The 25,389-nt window shown below is 41.8% G+C and overlaps 1 protein-coding gene across 1 annotated transcript in view; it reads right to left on the bottom strand.

The window, feature by feature from the left end:
• SMC1B (structural maintenance of chromosomes 1B) overlaps positions 1–25,389 on the bottom strand; it is a 512,286-nt gene that overhangs the window by 55,868 nt on the left and 431,029 nt on the right. The window contains exon 21 of the mRNA XM_082255760.1: positions 773–927. Coding sequence (XP_082111886.1) covers positions 773–927 — 155 coding nt within the window. The remainder of the gene's footprint in view (positions 1–772; positions 928–25,389) is intronic.

The following is a 25,389-nucleotide window of genomic DNA, read 5'->3' as shown; positions in this document are numbered from 1 at the left end:
CTGCCGTTCAGCCCCACCCCCTCTCTCTCCTGTTGGCTCACTGACTTTGATTGACAACCGGGGGGAGCCAATGGCGCCGCGGCTGTATCTCAGCCAATCAGGAGGGAGAGTCCCAGGATGGCCGAGGGACTCGTGGACATCGCTGGACAGAGATGGGGCACAGGTAAGTATTAGGGGGTGCTGGGGAAGCTGCTACACACAGAAGGCTTTTTATCTTAATGCATTAAGATAAAAAAAAAAAAAACCTTCCTGCCTTTACAACTCCTTTAAGGCCTCCAGCTAGGAGAACAGTGAGCAGCAGTACAGCAGTGACAGCACCAAATCTTTTAAAACTCTCAGGCGCAGCAGTGACTTAGACAGCCAATACCTTGATCTATTTTTTTTTGTTCAACCAGCAGTTGAGTGCTCTTACATTAGTTTACATCATGAAGCGGAGTGGGCAATATATGTAAGGGTCATTGTGAACAGGCTTTTGTTGGTTTCAGAAATGCTTTTTTCCCCATACATGTCTTAGGTAACGCAAAAGCAGCTGAAGCAGGTCAAAACACACCTTAAATTAATGATCTTGGAAGCATCTAAAACAGATTTAAAGCATATTTTATTTGCTCTTTAATGAAAGCCCTAAGCATTTATTTATTATTTTTACTGTGAAGTTCAATTTAATAGTGCAAACCCTGAACAATACAAAGGCTGCAATAATGGTACAAAAGTAACCAAACTCCACAGAAAACTGCCTCAATATTACAGAAGAGTTAAACTTAAATAGGCAAACCTGAGCGCTGGCATTTCTGCAGAGCTTCTTGTAGATCCGATCGATAGCTACAGAAACATGTTCAAAACACTGGCTAAAAAGCTCATATCTCTTCTGCTTCACCTGCTCAAATTCTGTCCTACACAGACTGGCTTTCCTTCTGCTGGTCTCAAAAGCTATGAGAAAAATGAACAGGCTCACCGTTATGCTGCTCCAAGGGTGGATTTTACAACAATACTACAGCATTACAAGGGCTTGCACAGTTTTTCTGAGGGAGAAAGGACGCAGAGATGGTAGAGGTTAAAAATCCTTGCCAAAATCCTCGGGATGATTTGGAATGCAGACGTTTAAGAAGACAGAAAGTGATATAATCAGTCATACTCTGGTCTACAACTGAGCGGGCAGTTTTGGGTGTATTCTCTCAGATTACCCAGATAATCCTGAAGTAGCAATACATATTCTTTAAAATTACTTTTAAAGGACAACTCCATAATCACATGATCTTTGATCAGGAAGATGATAGAGTATAATGACAAACTTTGCTGTTATCTTTATGTGCTTATTCAAAGATCTTCAGATTCAAACCTCTGATTCTGAACTTTATGCCCTCTATGTGTAAAGCAAATCGATGCCCATTCCAATCCATCATTTTGTTCCATTGTTCTCCTCTAAGGCACACAAGCCCTTATCAAAAATGCGATTTATGACTTACCGTAAAATCCATTTCTCTGATGTTCATTGACGAACACAGCTCCTCATCTTCATGACCATAGGGTTATACTGCCCCCTACAGGAGTAGGACACTAGGCAGAGAAAAAAGATTGAGCACGCCTATGGGGCAGTCCCTGGGGGGTATACTCCCACTTCCTGCTGTAGGTATTCAGTTTTGTAACAAGCAGTGTCAGAAGAAAAAAACCCAACTCCAAAGAGGGGTGGCTGCTGTGTCCGTCAATGAATATCAGAGAACTGAATATTGCGGTAAGTCAAAAATCCCATTTTTTCTTTCCTTCACAGACAGACACAGCTCTTTTTGTAGGGGGAAAGTTTCCGCGCTTTTGGAGAAAATTAAATAAATAACTGACTGCAGCCTACCTCAAAAATATAGATAACTATATTTGGTAAATGTGAGGAAAGGGGAGGTAATATGGCGCTGTCAGGCTAATAAATAGGAAAAAATAAATAAATATGTCTTAAAGTGCACTGGTGATAGGTGAATAAGAACCAGAATATATAAAGCTTCATAAAGTGAATCCTTAAAGAGTGTAAATAAGTTTGAATAAATTGGTTATAAAATGTGTATCTATATAATGATAAATAAATAAAAAAAGTTTAAGATATAGGTGATACAAAATCAATGTGTAATCTTAAAAATATATATATAACTATATAAAAAAATTTTTAAAGTGATGTTGTAAAAATCTTCCACATATACTTAAAGTGCTAATTAATCAATCAGATATATATTGTGCTAATGGGCCAAACGGTAAATAACTTTGTATAAATCTGTGCACATAAAAAATCATAAATAGTGTCCAACAAATAAGATAGCATAAATAAATAAATAAATATAAAACGAATATATAGGAAAATTGTCCATATAAATAGCCAAATATAGCAAATATAATCGAGTCCCAAAAAAAGGGGTGATGAAGTAGGGATTTGACAGGATAAATGGATTACAGGACTTCCAGAATGATGGGGGTGCTCAATACAGGAATCAGTGCTCCCCTCCTATTATTCCCGCCCTAATGCAGACATGAGGAATGAGGAAGGATAAGGAGGGACAGAGATTCTCTGCATTCCCTGATTGGTGAACTGAGTGAAGGTGGTTCTCAACCGAAGAGGCGGTGCTCGTTTGAACCAGCAACCCATAAAGTTTTTGCAACCAAGCCCTTCTTTCTTTCCTCATCCGGATCTCTCAAACCTTTTTGGAGTACTCTAAGAGGAGGGATTTTCCATCAAATTTCCCTGGAATAGGATACGAAGTCGGGTTTAAGTGGATTACTAGCCAACCTTCGGAGGGACCTCCAAGAGTCACCCCAAACGCTTATTACCCCTGTGGGGGTACCACCATCTGGTGAGTGCGGGAATAATAGGAGGGGAGCACTGATTCCTGTATTGAGCACCCCCATCATTCTGGAAGTCCTGTAATCCATTTATCCTGTCAAATCCCTACTTCATCACCCCTTTTTTTGGGACTCGATTATATTTGCTATATTTGGCTATTTATATGGACAATTTTCCTATATATTCGTTTTATATTTATTTATTTATTTATGCTATCTTATTTGTTGGACACTATTTATGATTTTTTATGTGCACAGATTTATACAAAGTTATTTACCGTTTGGCCCATTAGCACAATATATATCTGATTGATTAATTAGCACTTTAAGTATATGTGGAAGATTTTTACAACATCACTTTAAAAAATTTTTTATATAGTTATATATATATTTTTAAGATTACACATTGATTTTGTATCACCTATATCTTAAACTTTTTTTATTTATTTATCATTATATAGATACACATTTTATAACCAATTTATTCAAACTTATTTACACTCTTTAAGGATTCACTTTATGAAGCTTTATATATTCTGGTTCTTATTCACCTATCACCAGTGCACTTTAAGACATATTTATTTATTTTTTCCTATTTATTAGCCTGACAGCGCCATATTACCTCCGCTTTCCTCACAGACACAGCTCTTTATCTTCATAACCGTAGGGACGTCCCAAAGCAGTGTCAAACATGAGGGGTGAGAACAGCAGAAAAGAAACTTCCCCAAGGCTAAACATAGCAAACCAGGTAACTTGGAGCTCAACTATTAACAACTGGAGCTCACCTGAAAAAAACACCCTCAAAGAGGACAAGTCCTCTAATCAAATCAATACTTCCCTTGTTTAACCCAACTACTGTAGAGGAAGTCATTAAAATTTTTTCTAATGCCCACCTAACTTCCTGTCCCCTGGATCCTGTTCCTTCTCAAATACTATGGTCACCCTCTGACTCTATCCTACACTCTTTAACTCATATCTTCAACCTCTCCCTCTCCACTGGCATCTTCCCCAACTCTCTAAAACATGCGCTAGTAACTCCCATACCAAAAAAAGACTCACTAGACCCCACCAATCTTAATAACTTAAGACCCATCTCCTTACTCCCTTTTTCTTCCAAACTCCTTGAACGTTTAGTCTACAACCGCCTGAGAATAACCTCCTTGATCCCCTTCAGTCTGGATTTCGCCGGCAACAGTCTACAGAAACTTCTCTCCTAAAACTTACAAATGACTTACTAACAAACCAATGGTCACTACTCAATACTCTTGGACCTCTCTGCTGCCTTTGATACTGTTGACCACCCCCTCCTCAAAAAACTCAGTTTGCTCCGTCTCCGTGGCTGTGCTCTCCATTGGTTCGAATCTTACCTATCTCACCGCACCTTCAGTGTCACTTACAATTCCACTTACTCCCCTGCAACTCCTCTTACTGTTGAAGTCCGCCAAGGTTCTGTCCTTGGACCGCTACTATTCTCAATCTATACCTCCTCCCTGGGTCAGCTAATAGCCTCCCATGGCTTCCACTACCATTTCTATGCTGATGACACCCAAATCTACCTCTCTACCCCTCAGCTCACCCCATCAGTCTCCTCCCGCATCACTGATCTACTAACAAACATATCAGCCTGGATGTCTCCACTTCCTCAAACTGAATCTATCTAAAACCGAGGTCATAATAATTCCTCCTCCACGTGCCCCTTCCCCATAATTCTCTGTAAAGATCAATGGAACAACTATCAGTCCTTCCACACATGCCAGGGTGCTAGGGGTAACCCTGGACTCTGCACTGTCCTTTCAGGCCCACATCATGCCACCTTAACCTCCGCAAGATCGCTAGTATACGGCCCTTTTTAACCAATGACACCACCAAGCTTTTAATTCACGCCCTGGTTATCTCTCGCCTCGACTATTGCAACTCCCTCCTCATTGGATTACCCTTACATAGATTATCCCCCCTTCAATCCATGATGAATGCTGCTGCAAGACTTATCCACCTTACCAACTGTTCAGTGTCCTCCACCCCTCTCTGCCAATCCCTTCACTGGCTTCCACTCACCCAACAAATAAAATTCAAAGTCCTAACAATAGTTTACAAAGCCATCCACAACTCTGCCCCCAGCTACATCACTAACCTGATCTCAAAATATCAACTAAGCCGCTCTCTTCGGTCCTCTCAAGACCTCCTGCTCTCTAGCTCCCTTGTCACCTCTTCCCATGCTCGCCTCCAGGATTTCTCCAGAGCTTCTCCCATTCTTTGGAACTCTCTACCCCAATCTGTCCAACTGTCCCCTAATCTATTCATCTTTAGACGATCCCTGAAAACCCTTCTCTTTAAAGAAGCCTACCCGGCTACTAACTAATAACACTGTTTCACTTGCTCCATCAACTCATCCCCCACAGCTATTGCCTTTTGTATCAATTGACCGTCCCTTTTAGATTGTAAGCTCTAATGAGCAGGGCCCTCTGATTCCTTTTGTTCCAAATTGTATTGTAACTGTAATGTCTGCCTTCATTTTGTTAAGCGCTGCGCAAACTGTTGGCGCTATATAAATCCTGTATAATAATAAATAAAATAAAAAAATAGCAGCTTGCAAAATGTTGCTGCCAAAAGACGCACCTGCAGATGCCAACACATCCACTTTATAAAACTTTGTGAATGTGTGTACAGACGACCAGGTGGCCGCCTGGCAAACCTGCACCACTGACGCCTGATGGCGGAAGGCCCAGGAGGCATTAAGCGCCCGAGTAGAGCATGCCCTGACAGGGAAAGGAGGAACCTGACCCTTAATATAATAAGCCTGAACCACAGTCTGTCAGATCCATCTGGAAATGGTTGCAGCAGAAGCAGCCAGCCCCTTGAGAGGTCCATCCGTAAGGACAAATAGTGAGTCTGACTTCTGAAACAACTCATAGCTGCCAGGTACACCCTAACATCCAGGGAATGCAAGGCAACTTCCTTAGGATGCTTAGGCTTGGGGCACAGGGAACACAATGTCTTCATTCAGATGAAAATTTGAGACGACCTTTTGAAAGAAAGATGGACATGGTAAAGAAACACCTGATCTCTGTGAACCACTAGGTAAAGCGAACGACAAGACAGCGCCGCCAGTTCAGACACCCTGTACGCAGAAGTAATAGCCATCAAAAAGGCCACCTTCTGGGATAGGGTAAGCAGGGGAATCTCCCGAATATTTTAAAAGAGAGGTTTCTGGAGAGCTGCAATGGATTCTGCACGGGGGGAACGGTCATTGAAAGAAAATCGCCAAGGCCGAGACATGGCCTTTGATGGTACTCAAAGCCAGACGCTGTTCGATCCCTCGCTGGAGGAAGGCCAAGATCCGAGTCACCAAAAATGATAAGAGGGTGAACCCCTAGAGATTCACACCACACAATGTATGTGTTCCAAGTACGATGGTAAATCTTCCCGGAAGTAGATTTTCTAACTTTTAAAAGCGTAGGAATCACAGATTCAGACAACCCCCTATCCTTCAGCACATTGCAACAGCCAAGCCATCAAAGCCAGCGAATGTAAAGCAGGATGAAAGATCGGTCCTTGGGAAAGCAGATCTTCCCTGAGAGGAAGTGTCTAAGGAGCATCGGCGACCAGCCATACCAGATCAGTGTAGAAAAAGAGGCAAGGCTAGTCTAAAGCCACTAGGATGACCGCAATCCCTTCCGCCTCGATACTGCGCAGGAGTCTCAGAAGAAGCTTGAAAGGAGGAAAGGCATAGATCAGATGATACTGACTCCAGGCAGCCACTAAGGCATCGGCTAGAGGAACCCAAGACTGTGCCACAAACCTCTGTACTTTTCTGTTGAGGAGAGAGGCCAAAAGATCCACCTCGGGAGCCTCCCACCAGACACAACTGATGGAACAACTACGGATGACCATTCTTCTTGGTCTAATGCCTTTCGACTGAGATAGTCTGCCTGCCAATTTTCCACTCCTGGAATGTGCACAGCAGAGAGGGCTGGAACAAACCGTTCTGCCCACCTTAGAATCCTGGCAACTTCCCGAGCCGCCAGAACACTTCTTGTGCCCCTTGGTGATTGACATAGGCCACGGCCGTGGCAATGTTCGATTGGATCCGTACCGAACATCCCTGGAGACGATTTGTCCACTGATCACGACAAAGTCTGATCGCTCAGAGCTGCAGTACAGGGGAAGAAATTATTTTATCAGAAGAAGTGCCGTAGAACAAACTCGCCAAACCAGGGACCCCCTCGTGTTCCGAATTAACAAGATCAGATCGTCCAGACACTCATTGTTACACTTCAGCAGAATCTCCTCTTGCAGAGATCTCGTATGGAACTGTGCAAACGGGACCACCTTGAAGGTAGACACCATCAGGTCCAGCACCTGCATGCAAGCCCGCAGAGATAACCGTCTGCTGGACAGCAGAAGCAAAATTGCCTTCTGCAATTTGTGAAGTTTTTACAGAGAAAGGAACAATGGCCAAGACAGAGTCAAGAGTCAGACCCATCAAGGGTCGTGGATGGGACCAAAGCAGACTTCTGAAGATTCAGAATCCAACTGAACTCCCTCAGTGTTTGCAGAGTAATCTCCAAGTTAGCCAACAGAGCAGTCAAAGACTCTGCTTGCATCGCGATCCCCCAATGGAGCAGTAATGCCAGAACCGGGCCCAATACTTTTGTGAAGACCCGAGGAGCAAAAGCAAGACCAAAGGGTAACTCCACAAACTGATAATGCTCCTCGCCCACGGCAAAGCGGAGGAAGCGCTGATGGACGACACATATGGGGATGTAAAGGTAGGCCTCCTTGATGTCGATGGAGGCGAGAAAATCCTCCTGATGTAGGGACGCAACCACCGTGCAAATGGATTCCATTTGGAACTTCTGTACCCGCACAAAGCAGTATATCACCTTGAAGTCCAGAACTGGAAGCACCTTTCCCTCCTTCCTGGGAACCGTAAACAGGTTTGAGTAGAAACCCTGAAAACGTTCTGACGTCGGAACAATCATCCCTTGAAGTAACAAGTCTTGCACTACCCCATGGAGTTCCTTTAAGCAATCTAGGGATAAATGCAGGTTAGAAGGGAATAACCTTTCCTGGGGATATGACCAAAACTGGATCTTGTAGCCGGAGCAAATTACTTTGTGGACCGACTTGTCCTAGATTAGGAAGGTCCACAGATTGGGAAAACAGCAAAGACGTCATCCCACCCCCGATATGAGTGAGGGCGCCTCTTCATGCAGAGGGGTTTTTATCCGGTCTGGCGGAACCCGATCTCGGTTTGCCCAACCAAGACTTCTTGGAATCCCCAGTGAAGGCCCTGAAGGGTTTAGATCCCTTGATTTTAGACCCTGAGGGATGAAAAGGCCGCTTGCGAGCCAAAAAGGAAGGTCCCCATCTGCAAAGGGACTCCTTACTACCCTTGGAAGCCTGAGGAAGAAGAGTATCCTTTACCCCCGTGAGGCCTTTGATGATGTCATCCAAGGTAGCTCCAAACAGGTGATCCCCCATGAATGGAAGATCAAACAAAGCCCTCTTAGAAGCCTGGTCCGCAGAAAAGCATTTCAGCTAGACGCCACAGGACCACTGCTGAGACAGTCTAGAAATCAGGGGAGCGGCATCCAAAGAGGCGTCGCAGAGGAACTGTAGCCCTTGGATCAACTGATCCGCCAACTCCACAAAAGAAGGAGGGAGCTGTTTCTCCTCCAGGTCCCAGCATAAAATTTTGGTCCATTTAGTCATAGCTTGTGACACCAGGGTGATGGTAAACAGAGGCTTAAGTGCCGACCTAGCCACAGTGAACATATGGCGGGTCAAGGCCTTCGACCTCATCAGCCGGATCTGAGAAGACTGGGGACTCTTCAAACGGTATTACAGTGGCTTTATTCAACCTGGAAACTGGGGAGTCCACTACAGGCGGTACCATCCATTTATTAAGGAGGGACTCCTCATAAGGGTACCACATTGCAAAACACTTAGGGATTTCAAAGGTGTGTTTTGGGGACCCTCACTGTTTTGAGACAATATTGTCAAAGGCGGAGGGAAAGGGGAACACCCTTCGCAAGGTTAGTAGCATCTTTAATATGTAGGGTTTCCCACACTGATACAATCAGTGCATCCACTAGCGCCTTTCCATGTGCGGCTAGAGGACCAGAGGAATCATCCTCACTTTGCGTGGATGCAGACCCCGAAGAATAACTTGCGTCTCCTGTGTGGCCGAATCAGACTCTGGATCTGAGGAGACAGAAGAAGCAGGTGAAGGCGGGGGCGGTTTTTGCTAGCCAGTTTGCCAAGGTCTAAGTCTACTTTGGACACCAAGGACTCCAGGACTGCCATCAGTGCAGATAGTTGTTGGGCTCCGCAGCCTCCGAGAGGGGGTCAGGTGGTAAAACAAGCTCTATGGACTCCATGAATGAAGAGGAGAACTCACAAAAAGGTGTAAAACAGGAAGAGTAACATTTCTGTATCAGCACTAGAAGCCGACCCTGAATTACCGCCCATCTGACTCCAAAAACATGGCTGCCACTATTCGCAATGAGAAACCATAGAAAAATGGCAGCCGAGGCTACACAAACATGGCCGTCAATTTGTAGCACATAAGGCTACGAGAAAATGGCGGCACCACCCAGCTCCTGGGGGACCCTGGAGCACAAAAAAAAAAAAAAAAAAAAACACCCTACCAGGCCCATCTCCCTCCCGAGGAATGGTAGTTCGGTCGCCGGCGGCTTGCTCCTCCTCCCACCTTTATCGCAGCACTCCATGTAACCTAAGAAGGTATGTCCATCCCAGGGGGCAGGTGGGGGACACAGGCCGCAATAGACCACTGAGATGGGGGGGAGGGAGGGGAGCCTGGGGGTCCTACCATCCCAGGGTGGGGCCCACATCCACCCCAAAACCCACCAGGGGTGAAGGGGGACAGCTACTTACCACACCAGGAACAGGGTGGGCACCGCTCCGGACAGGACACCGCTCCATTGTATTATGGGTGCTGTCGGACAGGAGGAAACGCTGCGACTCAGGCTAAAGCTAGTCTGTATGCACCCTCACGAGATGTTTAACACGCAGGCCAGCCGCCGTCCAGTGGGGCTATGTCGTGGCTGCCTACCGTGGATCTGCGGTTTGATTGTAGATTCAGGAACAAAATAATAAAAAGGAGGAAAAAATTATATTTAAAAAGAAAAAAAAATTGCCAGGACCAGAGATCCCAGCAAGAAATAGGTCCTTACTCCTGACTAGCCAGAAAAAAAAATGAATACCTATAGCAGGAAGTGGGAGTATACCCCCAGGCACTGCCCCATAGTCACGAAGATGAAGAGCTGCATCGGTCAAGGAACATCAGAGAAGTGGGATTTTTTACTTACCGTAAAATCCATTTCTCTGACGTTCATTGACGGCCAGAGATCCTGATTCTTATTAACCGTTGGGTTATGAAAAGAAGGCTTCCAATAGGGGAACCTCACCTCAGCGCTTGCTATATAAAGGAGCTAGTGGGTTTAAAATTGCTGTTATATTCTGGTTCGTGGATCAATAAATATGTGCAATTGTGCAATAAATAAGTAAATGTGGCATAAATATACAAACCACTAATGTGCTAATTAAATTATTACATTTTGAACTGTGCAATTTGTGCAATAAATGCAACATATCACAAGTGTGCAAAAACAGAATGATTTTAGTGCAAATTCTGCAATGTATTGCCAAAGAAAGTGCTCTGTGCACAAATGAAAATTAAAGTGCATATGTTAATAAATTGAAGTATCTGTTCTTGCTCGATGTGCAATGAAACAAATTTTAGGGTTGGATGTGCATAAAAAATAATGACAGCAGCTTTGCAGGTGTCCAAATATACAGTCTATGATATAAAGTGCAGGTGCTTAGGATGTGCTTGGGATGTGCCGGTGATCCTCACCTGGTTGCTGGGCTACCTCTTTTGTATAATGCGTGATCCACACGTGAATAGATAAAATCACTAACCAGATGATGTGGGTTATATCTGTCGTATGACAGTACAACCTTTACCGCTTGTGTGGTATCCCCCACTGGGTGCAGTGAAGCAGATCCAATTCAGCAGGTTAGCCTGTGTCTGCTGGTTCCCTGGCTGTGGATTCCTCCCATAGGGTCATGCAAAAAAAGGGTACTCCATGGTGTAGTATTCCTCAGTAAAATATTTATTAAGCCTTCCGATACGATACGTACAAATAGTTCGGCATAAAATAGATAAAAATCCTGGTGTGTTATCCTGAAAGTGTTCGTGGCCGTCACGGTGTATGTGAACAGGAGCTGAACACGGTACTGCGAGTTAAATTTAAAAACAGAGGTGACCAGCGCTATGGAGTGTGCGGGATAAATAAATAATTGGTAAAAAATTACAGGTGTAAGCTGCCACCAACCAACCCCTGGAGTACAGGGGTCAAATGTGAGATAAAGGTAAGAAAAGTTGATAAAAGGCGCTACCTGTTAGACGTATATATCCAGAAGGTATTATAAACGTGTATTGATAAAATCAAACCATATAAATAAGTAAATAAGATATTATCCAATAATGATATTTAAAGTGCCAAGGTGCAGGTAAGGAGTGATAATTGGACTAAATGTTCACAACCCCAAAAAAGTGCTCAGTGTCCAAAGAATAATATATGGTGAGTAAACAATAAATGAAACAATAGTGCACAGTTTGTAATAAAAATGTATTATATAGTGCTGGAGGTGACTGGTTCAGTGCAGGAAATAAATAAATGAATCCATGTGTGGGTAATATATAATTACTCCTTAAAAAAATAGGACATTTTAAAACCTTTCCTTTAAAGTGCTGGGTATAGTGCCCGTGACAAAATAAAAGAGAAGGTGAATTGGGTGCCTATACCTGTGATGACCACTAGGTATCGCACTCACCCTATATAACCTTTTCGGTATGAGGTATCAGCTGTTTGTGACAGGCAAAGAAATCCAGGGGTCTTGTCTGTTTTTAGGTTGAGCAGGTTCGCTTAGAAGAATGGTAGTCATCCGATCCAGGTGCTCAAACAGAGAGAAAACCCCATAGTGTAGTATACAAGATGGTTAAACGCAATTAAATCTGACTCACGCTTAGGCTGATCAGGATCAGTGTAGACGCCAGGATGCTTCCGCATTCCACGGCTCAAACTCCAAAAACCGGAAGTGACGTTTGATGTAAAACTCCACCCTACACGTTTCGTCATAGGACGTCTACTGGAGCGGCGTCAACTTAGCGTACTCCCGGCTGTTAAGATCCAATTCTTTCAGACCAATGGTACACTTTTTTTGAAAAATGTGTGAAGGGACTACTCACGTTATTTATTAAAAGGAGACAATATAAGTTGAAGAAAATTGAAAGCACCATTATACAGCTTAAGGAACAACTAGCTCCTTATGCAGATACAACAGAATATAAGAATAAAGAAAAAGCACTACAAGAGGCTATCCAAAAATATGACAAAACTATTCAAGCAAAGAAACAGAAAAAATAGAGAGATGTATTAGATAACAGGAATCATGAAGTATATAAATGGCAATCAGATGAACCTTATAATGGACAAGGCACCAGTGTGGACCCTATAGACATGGTGTCTAGGGAGCCCTCGGAAATTGGGGATGAGGAGGAGGATTCTTGGATAGAAGTCAGAACTCCAAGAACCCCCAGGACCCCAAGGAACGGGGGAAGGAACAATATAGAAAGAAATCTCGACTCAAGACACACTTATGATGATCCAAGGGAAAACACATACAGCAACCCAAGAACGGATAAAACACCAGCCTACATCCAGAATCGCGTTTGTACTTTTAATAGGTTTTCTCCCCTCAGTCATTACCCGGAACCCCAATATGAAAATAGGGGCCCCCCGAGAAGGGTTTTTTTCCGAGGGAGATCCCAAAGAGGTGGAGAAGGACCCCCGACGACACGACCAATGGGGATTCCAGAGGAACAATGGGTGGCAACAACCGTGGAGACGAAATTACCAGTATGGAGGTCCCAGGGGAGGACACAGACCTCAAGGAGGGTATGGTATGAACTGGAGGGAGGAACCGACGAGACCTCAACAAGGAAACTACAGAGAAACACCCAGACAAGGAGGACACAATATGAACAGGAGAGAGGAACCACCCAGATTTTACGAACAAGAAAGAAACGGAAACCGAGGGGAAAACGAGGAGGGACAAAGAAAGCGAAGGAGAATACTAGGCAAAGGGATTTTTAATCTTAGTAATGTGATTTTTGATGAAGAGGAATTTAAATTACTGGATTTAGGTTTGAAATACGCACCTGACAAGAATCTTGACAAGTTTGAGGCTTACATTGATCTTCAAAAGTATATTCGGAAAATCAACATCAAGAAGTTTTTTGAAATCAAGAAGGATAAGGGGACACCCATGAACACCATGGAATTCAAAGATACTGCACTTAAGAATAGATCAACATTCAATCCAAAGAACCCTCAAAATGAAAATCTAGAAGTCTTCAAAAGGATGGTTGAGGAAGAAATTAGGACTTGGAAAATTAATAAAAGGAAGGAAAAAGATACTGTATATGGGACACCATAAAGAAACTTAAAAAGAAAAAGTAAATCGTCATAAGACCAGCGGATAAAGGAGGGGGTCTAGCCATTCTGGACCAAAAAGACTATGAGGAAGAATTGGAACGCCTTTTAGGCGCAGAGGACACTTACAAGAAATTACCAGGAGATCCAAAAAAGAAATATGAAAATGTTTTAAAGACATACATAAAAAAGGGAAAGGAATTGGGCATTTTAAATAAGAAAGAGGCAAATTATTTACAGTTGGAAGCAGCCAGAACGCCCATAATATACTGCTTGCCAAAAATTTACAAGGATGAGAAAAAAACACCAGGCCGCCCAATAGTCAGTGGCATAAATTCTGTTCTTTCAGTTTGGGGGAATATTTAGATAAGTTTTTACAACCCCTGGTGCCCCAAGGAAAATCCTACCTTAGAGATAGCAAACAATTGCTGGCAGAAATCCAAGATTTGGAAGTTACAGAGGAGGATATCTTGGTGACCATCGATGTCAACTCTCTGTACACTAATATAGTACAGAGGGATGGATTGGATAGCGCCGAGTGGGCATTATGCAAGTATACTGATTTTAAACAAGCACAAGTGCACTTTATTCTGGAAGGCCTTAAAATGGCCATGAATTCAAACTATTTTTGGCATAAGGGACATTATTATGCACAGACTAAAGGGGTAGCCATGGGTGCAAAATATTCCCCCAGTGTTGCGAATATATTTATGCAAAAATGGGAGGAGGAGCAGGTATTTAGTGTGGAGAGACCTAACTTAAAATATTATTGAAGGTACATAGATGATATTATCCTAATTTGGAGAGGAAACACTGATACTTTACAGACTTTTTTTGACGAAATTAGTAGCATCGATTATGGGATTACCTTCACAGGAAACTGGGATAGCCATAAAGTTTCTTACCTAGACTTAGAGTTATTTAAACAAGATGGCCAACTGTCGAGTAAAACCTTTTTTAAAAAAACAGATAAAAATGGTTATATACCAATCAGGAGTTGCCACCATCCCCAATGGTTAGGTAATATTCCCAAGGGTCAGCTCTTACGAATAAGAAGAAACTGTAGTGATACTCGGGATTTTGACATACAAACAGATATTCTTATTCAAATGTTTATTGAGAAAGGTTACAAAAAAGAAGGGCTGGAACATCTCAAACAATTAGTGAGAAATACAAAAAGGGAAGATCTCATTAAAGAAAACAACAAGAAAAAACAAAATAACAAGCATGAATTTGCCTTCATCACAGGCTTCAATAGACCGCATAAAGATACAGAGAAAATATTACGAAAACACTGGCCCATTCTAACGGCAGACAGAACACTTAAAAAGATATTACCCAGCTGACCTTCCTTTGTCTACAGAAAGGCTCTAACACTCAAAGATAAATTGGTACATAACGTGGTTAACCCACCCAGAACTATCACCCTTCCCACTAGTATCAATGGTTTTTTCAGATGCCAAAAATGCCCACCTTGCAGAACTAATAAAAACCAACAAAGGAAAAGTAAAAAATTTTAAATCTAACACTACGGGCAATGACTACAGGATAAAAGACACCATCACCTGCACCAGCACACACGTTACTTATGTCATCGAATGTCCTTGTCGACTTCAGTATATAGGCAGAACTACCAGCCCCTTATACGTAAGGATAAGGGAACATATCAAAAACATCAAAAAAGGCTTTGACAAACACAACCTCTCCAGACATTTTAAAGAAGTACACCCCCAAGCCCCTTCAGGGCTGATTTTTTATGGAATAGATAAAATCAAGGGGGAATGGAGAGGAAGTAACAAGAAAAGGATGATTTCACGTAATGAAACTAAGCGGATCTATTTAATGAACTCTCTTCGTCCAGAGGGGTTAAACGTGGACATAGACCTAAATTGTTTCATTACAGACATTTAAAATCTCTTATGACTTTTACACTTTTTTAACCATTTTAATTTTTAATATTTTTTTGCCTTCTTATTCCCACATTTTTTAATAGTTTTTAATATATTTGTTTAATAATTTTTGATATTTTTTAACCTTTCTCAACATTTCTTAACATTTCATACCTTTTTAACCATTTTACCGTGTCCTGTTTATGTTTCTATTTTTTGGATGACATATTTATAACATCCACTGTCGAACAACCTCCTCCTTGTCCTTCTAAAACAAAGTATCATCATGATTCTCATAGTCCTTCTCATCCAACATCAATCTCCTCTTCTTCATTATACTCAGATTTTATATTACCCTTTTCCTTTTATATATTTTTTTGAAACATAGCACCATCGTGATTCCCATAGTCCTTCTCATCCTACATCAATTTCCTCTTCTTCATTGTACTTGGATTTTATCAATACCCTTTATCTGCTCTATTTAGAAATTTTTATTTATTTTTCGAAACAAAATACCATCATGATTCCCATAGTCCTTCTCATCCAACATCATTTCCTCTTTTATAGTGTACTTGGATTTTATTATCCTCTATTGCTATATATATGATACCACTTGATATATATTATGTGTTATAAAATAATTTTTTTTGGGTCCCCAAATATGCATTATGGCTGCTACATGGAGTTTTCAACAGCAGACACTTTGATTGCCTTAAAGAATGCTGTTTTTTAAATTGGGTGTTTTATAATTGCAATCATGCAATCAATTACCAATCTCATTCAACACAACAAACGATGTCTGCAATTTTTTTATTCTTTATTCATTTTTATTTTTTATGTTTTCTCTTTTTATTATATTTTTTTTCAGATAATAAATATATTTTTATTTTTATTAATATATTAAATATATTTTTATTTTTATTACAATAATTTTTATTGTAAATTTTTGTTGCTAGATACTCAGGCTGATCGGATATGATGATGTATAACCGCCTTGATCCGTGTCCTTTCAGGAGCTGGCATCATAGAGGGGACCAAGATGGCCCCTGACTAGCTTCATGGGAGCACTAATATGGCGCTGTGTGAGCCTATTGGTTGCCTGGACACAGGATGGCTATTTAACAGCCGGGAGTACGCTAAGTTGACGCCGCTCCAGTAGACGTCCTATGACGAAACACGTAGGATGGAGTTTTACGTCAAACGTCACTTCCGGATTTTGAGCCATGGAACGCGGAAGCATCCCGGCGTTTACACTGATCCTGATCAGCCTAAGCGTGAGTCAGATTTATTTGCGTTTGACCATCTTGTATACTACACTATGGGGGTTTCTCTCTGTTTGAGCACCTAGATTGGATGACTACCATTCTTCTAAACGAACCTGCTCAACCTAAAAACAGACAAGACCCCTGGATTTCTTTGCCTGACACAAACAGCTGATACCTCATACCGAAAAGGTTATATAGGGTGAGTGCGATACCCAGTGGTCATCACAGGTATAGGCACCCAATTCACCTTCTCTTTTATTTTGTCACGGGCACTATACCCAGCACTTTAAAGGAAAGGTTTTAAAATTTCCTATTTTTTTTAAGGAGTAATTATATATTACCCACACATGGATTCATTTATTTATATCCTGCACTGAACAAGTCTTCTCCAGCACTATATAATACATTTTTATTACAAACTGTGCACCTTTGTTTCATTTATTATTTACTCACCATATAATAATCTTTGGACACTGAGCACTTTTTGGGAATGTGAACATTTAGTCCAATTATCACTCCTTACCTGCACCTTGGCACTTTAAAGATCATTATTGGATCATTTCTTATTTACTTATTTATATGGTTTGATTTTATCAATACACATTTTTAATACCTTCTGGATATATACAGTGCCTTGCGAAAGTGTTCGACCCCCTTGAACTTTTCGACCTTTTGCCAAATTTCAGGCTTCAAACAAAGATATAAAACTGTAATTTTTTGTGAAGAATCAACAAGTGGGACACATTCATGAAGTGGAACGAAATTTATTGTATATTTCAAACTTTTTTAACAAATAAACTGAAAAATTGGGCGTGCAAAATTATTCAGCCCAATTAAGTTAATACTTTGTAGAGCCACCTTTTGCTGCGATTACAGCTGTAAGTCGCTTGGGGTATGGCTCTATCAGTTTTGCACATCAAGAGACTGACATTTTTGCCCATTCCTCCTTGCAAAACAGCTCAAGCACAGTGAGGTTGGATGGAGAGCGTTTGTGAACAGCAGTTTTCAGTTCTTTCCACAGATTCTCGATTGGATTCAGGTCTGGACTTTGACTTGGCCATTCTAACACCTGGATATGTTTATTTGTAAACCATTCCATTGTAGATTTTGTTTTATGTTTTGGATCATTGTCTTGTTGGAAGACAAATCTCCGTCCCAGTCTCAGGACTTTTGCAGACTCCATCAGGTTTTCTTCCAGAATGGTCCTGTATTTGGCTCCATTCATCTTCCCATCAATTTTAACCATCTTCCCTGTCCCTGCTGAAGAAAAGCAGGCCCAAACCATGATGCTGCCACCACCATGTTTGACAGTGGGGATGGTGTGTTCAGGATGATGAGCTGTGTTGCTTTTACGCCAAACATAACGTTTTGCATTGTTGCAAAAAAGTTAGATTTTTGTTTCATCTTACCAGAGCACCTTCTTCCACGTGTTTGGTGCGTCTCCCAGGTGGCTTGTGGCAAACTTTAAACGACACTTTTTATGGATATCTTTAAGAAATGGCTTTCTTCTTGCCACTCTTCCATAAAGGCCAGATTTGTGCAGTATACGAGTGATTGTTGTCCTATGGACAGAGTCTCCCACCTCAGCTGTAGATGTCTGCAGTTCATCCAGAGTGATCATGGGCCTCTTGGCTGCATCTCTGATCAGTCTTCTCCTTGTATGAGCTGAAAGTTTAGAGGGACGGCCAGGTCTTCGTAGATTTGCAGTGGTCTGATACTCCTTCCATTTCAATTTTATCGCTTGCACAGTGCTCCTTGGGATGTTTAAAACTTGGGAAATCTTTTTGTATCCAAATCCAGCTTTAAACTTCTCCACAACAGTATCTCGGACCTGCCTGGTGTGTTGTTTGTTTTTCATGATGCTCTCTGCGCTTTAAACGGACCTCTGAGACTATCACAGTGCAGGTGCATTTATACAGAGACTTGATTACACACAGGTGGATTCTATTTATCATCATTCGTCATTTAAGTCAACATTGGATCATTCAGAGATCCTCACTGAACTTCTGGAGAGAGTTTGCTGCACTGAAAGTAAAGGGGTTGAATAATTTTGCACGCCCAATTTTTTATTTGTTAACAAAGTTTGAAATATCCAATAAATTTTGTTCCACTTCATGATTGTGTCCGACTTGTTTTTGATTCCTCACAAAAAATTACGGTAGTTTTATATCTTTATGTTTGAAGCCTGAAATGTGGCAAAAGGTCGCAAAGTTCAAGGGGACCAAATACTTTTGCAAGGCACTGTAGGTCTAACAGGTAGCGCCTTTTATCAACTTTTCTTACCTTTATCTCGCGGTACTTCGAGTACCTCTTCCGGTTTGCGTTCCACTGATCACGTGACGCTACGTGCGTTCCAACTTACGCGTTTCAGGCTGATGAAACGCATAAGTTAAAATGCACGTATCGTCGTCACATGATCAGTGGACCGCAAACCGGAAGAGGTACTCTCATTACCGCGTTCAGCTCCTGTTCACATACACCGTGACGGCCACGTATACTTTCAGGATAACACAAAAGGATTTTTATCTATTTTATGCCCAACTATTTGTAGGTATCGAAAGGCTTAGTAAATATTTTACTGAGGAATACTACACCATGGAGTACCCTTTTTTTGCATGACCCTATGGGAGGAATCCACAGCCAGGGAACCGGCAGACACAGGCTAACCTGCTGAATTGCATCTGCTTCACTGCACCCAGTGGGGGATACCACACAAGCAGTAAAGGTTGTACTGTCATACGACCGATATAACCCACATCATCTGGTGAGTGATTTTATCTATTAGCATGTGGATCACGCATTATGCAAAAGAGGTAGCCCAGCAACCAGCTGAGGATCACCGGCACATCCCAAGCACATCCTAAGCACCTGCACTTTATATCATAGACTGTATATTTGGACAGCTGCAAAGCTGCCGTCATCAATTTTTATGCACATCCAACCCTAAAATTTGTTTCATTGGTTTCATTGCACATCGAGCAAGGACAGATCCTTCAATTTATTAACATATGCACTTTATTTAATTTTCATTTGTGCACAGAGCACTTTCTTTGGCAATACATTGCGGAATTTGCACTAAAATCATTCTGTTTTTGCACACTTGTGATATGTTGCATTCATTTTTGCACAAATTCAAAACAGTTCAAAATGTAATAATTTAATTAGCACATTAGTGGTTTGTATATTTATGCCCCCTTTACTTATTTATTGCACAATTGCACTTAATTATTGATCCATAAACAGGAATATAACAGCAATTTTAAACCCACTAACTCCTTTATATAGTAAGCGCTGAGGTGAGATTCCCCTATTAGAAACCTTTTCTTCACCATATATTCATTCCCCAGCTGCTGCTTAATCAGACCTAACACAAGGAACTAAATATTAGATAGACCATACACCCAGTGGTACGAGGGTATACCCCCATAGGTATAATACACACAACCGTTGGGTTATACTGCCCCCTACAGGAGTAGGACACTAGGCAGGAAAAAGCTTTACTACGCCTAAGGGCAGTCTCAGGGGGTATACACCCACACTCAGCTATAGGCACTTAGTTTTACTGTTTACTACAAGCAGTGTCAGAAGAAACAACACAGAGGGGTGGGTGCTGTGTCTGTCAGTGAACATCAGAGAAATGTATTTTATGTTAAGTCACAAATCCCATTTTCTCTTTCGTTCATTGACGGACACAGCTCCTGATTCTTCTTAATCATTGGGACTTTCCAAAGCAGTGTTAAACAGGAGGGGTGGGAAAACAGCAGAAAAAAATTCCCAAGGCTAACCACATCCAACCAGGTAACATGGAGCTCAACCAAAACAACTGGAGCTCACCTGAAAAAAACAATACACCCTCAAAATGTTGCAGAATGCGATCACTGGGTGCAGCGGAGTCCATTCAGATCAGACATTGTGGAGTAAACAGGAACTGGCTTCTTTATTGGAACATAACACAGAAATCAAAGATATCACCTTCTCATTGTAATAACAACAACAGAACAGGAAGAGATAACCAACAAGTACAGTGCAGTGTACAGGAAATACACATCATAGAAAATGCATAGCATATCACTTAGCATTAGCGACATCTACTGTCCTATTTGTGAACTGCAGTTTATCGGATACGCTGAAAGCTGTTGTATCTCCAATACCCCTTCTCAACAGCTAAGGCTTAGTCTATTAAACCCATCTTCTTTGTAAGCCTTGAGTGTCTTTCAGCGGTCAGAGGCTTTGTAAGGATATCTGCTGTTATATCCTCGGTTGGGCAATAAAGTAACTCAAGAAGACCTTGCTCTTGAAGATCCCTAAGAAAGTGGAACTTCACGTCAATGTGCCTGGTTCTTGAATTAACTCCTTCCATGCGCGCAAGTGCAAGGCATCCTTGATTGTCCCCATAGATTTCTGTTGGTCCCAACTGTGGTTGACCCAAATCTGTTAATAGCTGTCTCAGCCATATAACTTCTTGGCCTGCCTGCGCTGCAGCAACGTATTCTGCTTCAGTAGACGACAGTGAAACAGAGAGTTGCTTTTTACTAGTCCAACTGACGGCACCTCCTGACAGAAAAAATAAGTATCCACTGGTAGATTTCCTGTCGCTGGTGTCTCCTGCCCAGTCAGCATCCACATATCCTGTTAAGGTGCTTTCATCACTTGCTGGTAACTTTAACTTGTAGTGCGAAGTCCCTTTAAGATAGCGAATGATTCGCTTAACAGCATTCCAGTCCTTTTGACTTAGCATTGAAACCTTTCTGCATAGGATTCCAACACTTGCTGCAATGTCCGGTCTTGTAGCAGTGGTAAGATATAGCAATTTCCCTATTGCCCTTCTGTATCGAGTATTAGTAGGTAATGGGTCATCTTGGCAATTCATCTCCTTTAGGTAGTTGGTTTCCATAGGAGACTTTACTGGTTTGGCGTCTTCCATTCCAAAAGTTTCAATTATTTCTTGTATTTTGTGTCTTTGGTTCAGAAGAAAGCTGCCATCTTCCTCTCTCTCGATCTGGATGCCGAGGTAAATCTTTATGTTGCCAAGATCTTAGGTGTTGAAGTTCTGATTTAGTTTTTCTAGGATTTCTGCTTCATCCCCTTCTTGCTCAAAGCAAATCAGGATATCATCCACATAAATAAGCATATAGACCCATCTGTCTCCCAATTTCTTTGTGTATAAGCAGGGGTCTGCTTTACTCCTCAGAAAGTTTTGATATGTAAGAACTTCATTTATTTTTATATTCCACCCTTGCTTTAGTCCATATATACTCCTGCTAAGCTTGCATACTAGGTCTGGCCTTTGTTCATCTTTGAACCCTGGCGGCTGTTCCATGTAAATCTCTTCTGTTAGCTCGCCATGTAGAAACGCGGTTTTCACATCAAAATGTTTCATTTGCATTTTCCTTGTGACAGCTATTGTCAGTAAAGTCCGTATTGTAGTGTGCTTGACTACTGGTGCAAATGTTTCATCATAGTCCTCTCCGTATTTTTGGGAATAGCCCTTGGCTACTAGTCTTGCTTTGTATCGCTCAATTGTGCTATCTGCATTGTATTTCACTTTAAAAGTCCATTTACAGCCTATGGCTTTCCTTCCGGTGGTAGTTCTGTAAGTGTCCATGTTTTAGTGTCGTGCATGGATTTTATCTCTTCATCGGCAGCCTTTATCCATTTACTTGCTTCTTGTTCTGAAAGCTGAGATATTTCTTCCCAGGTTGCAAGGTTCGTTGATACTGGCAGTACTTGCTTTGTATGAGAGACGTACAGGTGGTTTACCTTTGTTTTCTCTTGTTGAACGTCTCGGTTTTGTGTCTGAGCCTTCTTGTGTCTGCTCTTCAGTACTGGTAGAGTCTGCACTCACCTCAACTGTTTGTTCAGAAGTTACAGAGATGGGCTGGTCAATGTCAGTTTTCTCTTCTATTCTTGCTTCTACTGTTGTCATTACATTGTCTCTGAAATCTTCAACAAAAGTTATGCTGTTGCTAATGGTAACCTTGTCTGTTTTGGGATTAAAGATTCTGTAACCTTTGACATCGTCACTGTATCCAACGAAGATACCTTCAAATGCTCTGTTTTGGAGTTTGGTGCGTTTTTCTTCAGGTATGTAGATGAATGCTTTGCATCCAAATACTCTTAGGTGTTTTACATTTGGCTTCTCATTGTGCCATAGTTCATATGGAATTTTCTCTATTGTTCTGGAAAGAAGTCTGTTCTGCAAATATGTAGCTGTCATAGCTGCTTCACCCCAGTATATTTGTGGTAGTCCCGAGTCTGTCAGCATACATCTGATCATTTCAGTCAGAGTTCTGTTCTTTCTTTCAGCTACTCCATTTTGTTCTGGTGTATATGGGACTGTCTTTTGATGTTCTATTCCATTCTGTTTGAAGTACTCTTGTATCTTATATCCTGTGAATTCACCTCCATTGTCACTCTGAAGTATGAGAGGCTTCCTCTGAAACTTGTTACTGGTCTTTATTATATAGTCTTGTAATTTGTCAAAAACTTCACTCTTGTGTTGCATTAGGTAGGTGACTGTGTATCTTGAATAGTCGTCTATGAAAGTCACTATGTACCTTTTGCCTCCAGGTGTAGGTGGGTTTAGGGGACCACACACGTCACTGTGAACAAAGTCAAGTGGTCTTGAAGCTCTCTTCTGACTGACTTTAGGATGTGTTGCTCTTGTAGCTTTGGATTTAATGCAACATTCACACTTAACAGTGACTGGACAAGGGGATATTGTTAGATCCCTTGTCAGATTCCTCCTCTGTAGTTCCTGTATGCATTCTGGGTGTCTGTGACCTAGACGTCTGTGCCATATATGTATAAAGTCATTGTGCTTGTGTGTACATAGTCTCACCTTTTCCTTCACTGTGTCGAGGCGATATAGATGATCATCCAGCTTGGCACTTGCTACTGTCTGGTTGCCGTTTAGGATAGAACACTTGTCACCTTGGAATTTTACAGTGAGTCCTCTGGCTGTCAGACGCTTCACAGATAAGAGTCCTCCTTCTAGATTAGGAACATAAAGCACATCTTTCACTGGTATGGCTAGGTTGTGTCCCGCATCATCAGGGCATACAAGGGTTCCATGCCCATATCCTTCTGCATGTATTTTGCTTCCATCTGCAAGATAAATAGTTTCTCTGTTGTTCAGATCAAGTTCTGTGAAAAAACTTCTATCACTTGTCATGTGACTGGTTGCCCCCGAATAGATGCACCAGCCTTGACATTTATTGTTGCCTGTCGCTTTAAATGTGGCATTCCAGTTTTCTTCCCATGGATCATTGATTATGGCTTTGACCTTTTGTTTAGCATAAGCTGGACGCTGTCTTATTTGCTCTGATTTCCATATAGTACAGTCTTTCTTTATGTGTCCCTGTTTATGACATCTGAAACACACTCTGGTCTCTTTCCTGTGTAACCTTGCTTCTGTAGCTTTAAGAGCGGTTCTGGTGTCAGTTTCTGTGGAGTCATGCACTAATTCCTTTCTTCTCTGATACTCATCTATGAGCCTGGTTTTTACAAATGATAGCGTCAGATCTGTCTCAGGTCGTGTCTCCAGTGCATTGATCAGTGCAGTATATGTATCGGGCAAACTGCATAACAACATGGCTGCAGCGTGGCTGTCTGTTATATTCTCCCCGATTAATCTGAGTTGCGCAATCAATTCCAGCATTGCGTTTATGTGCTCCTGCATGTCCTGTTCTGTGCTAAGTCTCATTCTGTAAAGTTTCCGCAGTAGAAACAGCTTGCTGTTTAAACTGGATCTTTCATGCAGTCTTCTTAGTATGTCCCACATGCCTTTCGCTGTGCACTCAAGGCGTATATGTATGAGCTGATCATCCTCCACTAGTAAGCTTATGGTGGCCCGTGCCTGTCTGTTTTTCTTGTCCCAGTCCTGATTACTGTACTGTGGCCTCTCTGTGGTGGTAACCTCCCACAAGTCATCTCTAGATAATAGCATTTCCACTTTGAACTTCCATAGCTGATAATTGTCATTGTTCAGCTTGGCCACTGAGAGTTTAAGTTCTGAGTTTCCAGACATTTTTCCCTCCTTTATATATAAACAGTCTTACTTGTCTATAGGAGATGTCACTGGAAAGCTTCCTTATGTCGATCTTTATCCGGATCCTGGGCCCATAACCTGTTGCAGAGTGCGATCACTGGGTGCAGCGGAGTCCATTCAGATCAGACATTGAGGAGTAAACAGGAACTGGCTTCTTTATTGGAACATAACACAGAAATCAAAGATATCACCTTCTCATTGTAATAAGAACAACAGAACAGGAAGAGATAACCAACAAGTACAGTGCAGTGTACAGGAAATACACATCATAGAAAATGCATAGCATATCACTTTGCATTAGCGACATCTACTGTTCTATTTGTGAACTGCAGTTTATCGGATAAGCTGAAAGCTGTTGTATCTCCAACACAAAAAAGGACCAGGTCCTCTAACAGCAGCCTGCAAAAACTTGCGGCGAAAAGGAGCATCCGCAGATGCCAACACATCCACTTTATAAAACTTTGTAAAAATGTGCACAGACGACCAGATGACTGCCTTGCAAACCTGCATTATTGATGCCTGATGACGGAAGGCCCAGGAGGCACTAAGCGCCCGAGTAGAGTGTGCTTTAACAGGGAAAGTAGGAACCTGACCCCTAATTGAACAGGCCTGAATCACTGTCTGTCTGATCCATCTGGAAATGGTCGCAGCAGTAACGGCAAACCCTTTTTGAGGTCCAACCTTGAGTACAAATAGTGAGTCTGACTTCCTAAAAGACTTCGTAGCTGCCAGGTACACCCTGATTGCCCGAACCACATCCAGGGAATGCAGAGCAATTTCCTTATGATGTTTAGGCCTGGAACATAGGGAAGGAAACACAATGTCTTCATGCAAATGGAAAT

This window comes from Pelophylax lessonae (genome assembly GCF_965119305.1).
Source record: "Pelophylax lessonae genome assembly, chromosome: 4".
NCBI classification, from domain to species: domain Eukaryota; kingdom Metazoa; phylum Chordata; class Amphibia; order Anura; family Ranidae; genus Pelophylax; species Pelophylax lessonae.
This window is presented reverse-complemented; position numbering and strand designations above follow the sequence as displayed.